General features: G+C 62.7%; 2 protein-coding genes across 7 annotated transcripts in view; one reads left to right on the top strand and one right to left on the bottom strand.

The window, feature by feature from the left end:
- Nucleotides 1-3,672, top strand: part of Fbxl22 (F-box and leucine-rich repeat protein 22) — a gene marked incomplete in the record, with an annotated part of 8,416 nt that extends 4,744 nt beyond the window's left edge. The window contains 2 exon segments of the mRNA XM_013518843.1: nt 355-652; nt 870-3,672.
- Herc1 (HECT and RLD domain containing E3 ubiquitin protein ligase family member 1) overlaps nt 3,358-4,124 on the bottom strand; it is a 194,748-nt gene continuing 193,981 nt past the window's right edge. For all 6 annotated transcript variants that reach the window (XM_005393785.2, XM_013518840.1, XM_013518839.1 and 3 more), the window contains exon 78: nt 3,358-3,986. In XM_005393785.2, the coding sequence (XP_005393842.1) occupies nt 3,801-3,986 (186 nt within the window). In that variant the 3' untranslated portion in view covers nt 3,358-3,800. The remainder of the gene's footprint in view (nt 3,987-4,124) is intronic.

Genomic DNA, 4,124 nt, shown 5'->3' with positions numbered 1-4,124 from the left:
CCGCGCAGGTGGCGCTGAGCCCGAGCCCGGGAGCGCGCGGCTTCGCCCCCCGGGGTGGTGCCTGCCTCGCGCGCGGTGTGGTTTTGTGCAGCGGTCAAATGCGAGTAAAGGACCCGCTGCTCCGACGACACGCGCGTGGTTCTGTCACTGCAACCCTGTCCTCCGGCCCAGCGCGCCCACGGGCTTCCAGTACCGTGGGGACCCGGAGCGGGGCACGGGACGGGCACGCTGGCTCGCGGCCACCGTGTGGTCCCCGCGCAAGGACCTCGGCCGGGGAGGGGCACACGCGTCCTGGGAGCGACTGCTCGGCCGTCCCGAAAGCTCCACGTGCGCTCACCAGTGTTTCCCACCCGTTTCGTAGAAGGCAAGCATGGGCGCGGCGGGGAGAGAAAAGCAGTGACCCCGTCTAAGTGCTCTGATAATGGAGCCATTACCCCCGACAGGCAGGTGTACCTGCTGGCCCCGGCACACGCGTGGACTGCAGAGCCTTGGCCTCGATGTCCCACCTTCGGAACAAGCTCCCCGCAGGGGTAGACCGGGGCCAGGCCCCTCACCCTTCCGGGCCCGGTGTTCCTTCCGCGGAAGGCGCGGGTTTTCAATCTGCCCACCTGAGAAACGGCAGGAAGATGAGGCCTTGCGGTCTCGCGGCCAGGTCTGTAAGGCGGCAGGTGCGGCGCTGGCCAGGGAGGGGCAGGCGGGCGGGTGTGGGGATGTTGCCAAGAGACGGGTGCCTGGTAGCACACCTAAGCTGCCGTCCTCCGCCGCGTGCCCCGACCCGCAGCAGGTCCCGCCGGCCCTACGTTGGTGGCTTAGCCTGAAAACGGCTGGATCCTGGCTGCAGCTTTACTGGGTTTTCCCTCCCTTTCCAGGCGGATGGCCAAGGTCAGGTTAGCGCGCTGCCTCATCTGTGTGCTAGAGGAAGCCACAGGACGCTGTTCGCGAGGTTCTTAGCGATCAGGGCCCCTTGGAAAGCAGGGGTCACTTAGCATCTAGCCTGAATGGGGAGTCTGCATCGCCCGCGGCCTTTCCCACGGAAGCTTTGCTCTAAACTCGGACTAGGTTCCCGGGCCACGCCGCACGTAGATGACAGTGACCACAGAACCAAAGCCACGCTGACGCCCGCGCCCAGCATTGCGCAGGCGCAGCAGCTCACAGCCGGTGTGCCCTGCTAGAGGTCCTGGGCTCTGCTCGGAACTGCAGGCGCTGCACGCGGGCCCCACGGCTCCTTCACTGCTGCTGCTGCACCGGCCTGACCTCGGGGAACTCACGCCTGCTTGGGAGAAGACGTAACGCTGGGGGCAAGGGTGTTCTTGGGTCACCGACCTCCCAGCTTTGCTTCTGACAAGTTAGGGGCTCTCTGAGCCTCAGTTCTTTATCTGTAAAATGGGTCCAAAACCTTCCCTGGGGCACTTAAGAGATGCGTAAATGTACGGTTGCCTGGAGAGCAGAGCGGGTGAGGCGGCCTCACGTCCACGGAGGGCTAAAAGGGACCCAATGACCCGGGAAGCAACCTGGAGGGGGCGGGTTTGTTTTGTTTTCCTGTCTCCAGGTGCTGCTCACAAAGGCAAGAATCAAGGGCACAGGTCCCTCCAGGGAAGGGTAGGCAGAGACAGACAGGGTCCTGACAGCGTTCCAGGGCCCCCAGAAACAGCGTGGGCTGTCTGTACGCTCTCCCTTAGGCCACAGACCTTACCCAGCTCCTGAGGGCCAAGTCTGAGTGCCAGTCTGCTTTGGCCAAGGCAGCCAAGCTCCCACACCAGGAAAGCGTGGAGAGGCCCCGGCCTTAATCAGGGTGGGAGGCTGTCACAGGTCCACGGTTCCCGGAAGCAGGCGGTGGTACTGGGGCTTGTCTGGCAGGGAAACGCCACATTGCGCACGGGCTGGGCGTTGGGAGAGACTAACTGGCCCAGGCCCTGTGTCCTGGTGCTTTCCCTGGCCCGGCCTGGCCCGGCCCCTGGTCTGCAAGCTCACCTGACCCGCTGGAGATGGCGCCCCGCGCTAGGAGCCGGTGCCTGATGTGACTGCGCTAGAAGCTGCGCTCACAGCGCAGGCTTCCTCTGGCAGAGGCCCTGGACCCCAGGCCGGCACGAAGCCCCACCTGGGCAGACACGTGGGGACACCTTGGAGCCCAGGCCTGGGGGAAAACACCGGACGGGGCCCCCTTCAATCCTCAGCTCTGGGATTTACGCCGCCTCCTTCCTCACAGTCCAAGTCCAGAGTGTGCAGAGGGAGCAACAGATTTCCAGCCAGGCAGCCGCGTGTGCAGACACCACACAGGGCCAGACAGCACTGCGGTCCGTGAGGCCTGACCGCGGGCACTGGGCGCCAGCCTGCCGGGTGCGCCTCTGCTCAGACCAGGCGACCATGGGGGCAAAGGTCAGAGCCGCTGAGGCCGAGGCATGACTTCTGAGACGATTGGTGTCACCTCAGAGGCTCAAGAATGTTGTGTCCTTCAGCGCTCTGCAGGAGGGAGGGTGGCTTGTCACTAGGAAGCAGCCCAGGAGACCCGAGGGACCTCTCCTGCACCTCTGTGTGACCCCAGCTGCACGGACCCCTCTCTCCACTAAGAGAACTGCGTCCTGGTGCCGGGGCCAGGGCAGCCCCTTCCCACCCTGGAGCCAGTGCTCGCGGCCCAGACCTGGGCGCGCGCTGTCACCGCGAAGGCACTGGGTCCTCCGATGCCCAGTCCCACTGAACCCTTTTCTGTTCAACAGAGACCTCATCATTCTCAACGTTACTGTGTCTTCGCGCCGGGAAGGTCAGTTCACACGGTACTAACAACTGGCAAAGCCGTTCTCCTTCTGGTTTTCCTTGTGGGAGCAGCTGGCAGTGCATCTGGCTGTCAGCGAGGACCTTGTCCGGAGGTCCCCGGGAACAGCACGTGGCCCGGACTTGGCGCGGGTGGAAGGGACTGGTCACGGCCTTGTCCCTTTCCTGCTCTCACGGGGTGGCTGCAGCTTCACAGTGGCTCACCGCGGCCCTCTCCCTGCAGCGGCCACTCCCAGCCCCTCACGGCGCCCCCATCGGGGCTGCAGGGCCCGACCGCTACAAGCCGACCCTCGGTGATAATCCAGGTACGCCTCGTGTGCCTACCAGCGACAACTGTGCTTCCTGCCCCTGCCACTCACAGCCCTGACGGAGGTGGCACGCTCTTGCACCCCCTCTTCAGCGCGCCTGCCGGGGTCTTCTCAGGCAGGGCGCCGTGCGGTGCTGGCCGTGCCCCTTTGGCCTCGGGCGCTGCACCTGCGCCGGGCGCCAGGCTGGGCCTCACCGGGAGGGCCCAACCCGAGTGGGGCAAGGCTGTCCCTAGGGGGCGCATCGGCCTGGCCGTGGGAACCCACAGAGCAGCCGCCCACATTCTGACTCCTGAATCTGCTTTATTTCTCTGCATAAGGGACCCTGCACAGGCAATTCAAATTAAAACAAAATAAATATATGAATATTCATGTAAAACTGTCCTTTCTAATGAACAATTATACACAATGTACAATTCCGTGTTCACTGGGTGGGTTTACAAAAAATGTGTCATTCCCAACTAAAAATGCACCAAAATGGTTCCATGCAAACTTATCAAAAGTGACCAAAAATATGGAGGGAAAAACCTGACCGAGAGCACTCTGCTTTTGTTTTTGTACAATCACAGAAAAATAAAAACATCTACTTTCTCTGTTACCTTTAGAGTAACTAAGGTACTGTTTATCTTGTCGGTTTATGTTGCTAAAACACCTATGTAGTTACCATGAAAGTCTATCAACATCAACTCCAAGTGAACGCTCCTGCGAGGCGGTGGCCGCCGCAGATCAGTAGTCGGTGTCGGAGCCCTCGGCGTTGTCCACGTTCCTCGAGAGCATGTAGTTGTCCATGTCGATCGAGCGGCAGTTGTTGATGGCGTAGCGCAGGCGCTCGGCCATGGCCAGCTGGCTGGAGTAGGGGGGCAGCCGCAGCTGGAAGAAGCAGGTCTGTGAGGTAGGCAGACTGTCGTAAGGCTGCGGAGAGAGACCCAGAGCGGTGACTGGGGCGCACAGGGCCGGGACCGCGCCCCGGACAGGCCGGCTCTCTGCCAGCTCCAAGGTGGGGCGCACGCGCGCGACCACGTGCCCGGCCCCAGCCGAGGCGCAGCAGCG

The sequence above is a fragment of the Chinchilla lanigera genome, unplaced genomic scaffold (genome assembly GCF_000276665.1).
Source record: "Chinchilla lanigera isolate Chin_1 unplaced genomic scaffold, ChiLan1.0 scaffold00049, whole genome shotgun sequence".
Taxonomy (NCBI): domain Eukaryota; kingdom Metazoa; phylum Chordata; class Mammalia; order Rodentia; family Chinchillidae; genus Chinchilla; species Chinchilla lanigera.
This window is presented reverse-complemented; position numbering and strand designations above follow the sequence as displayed.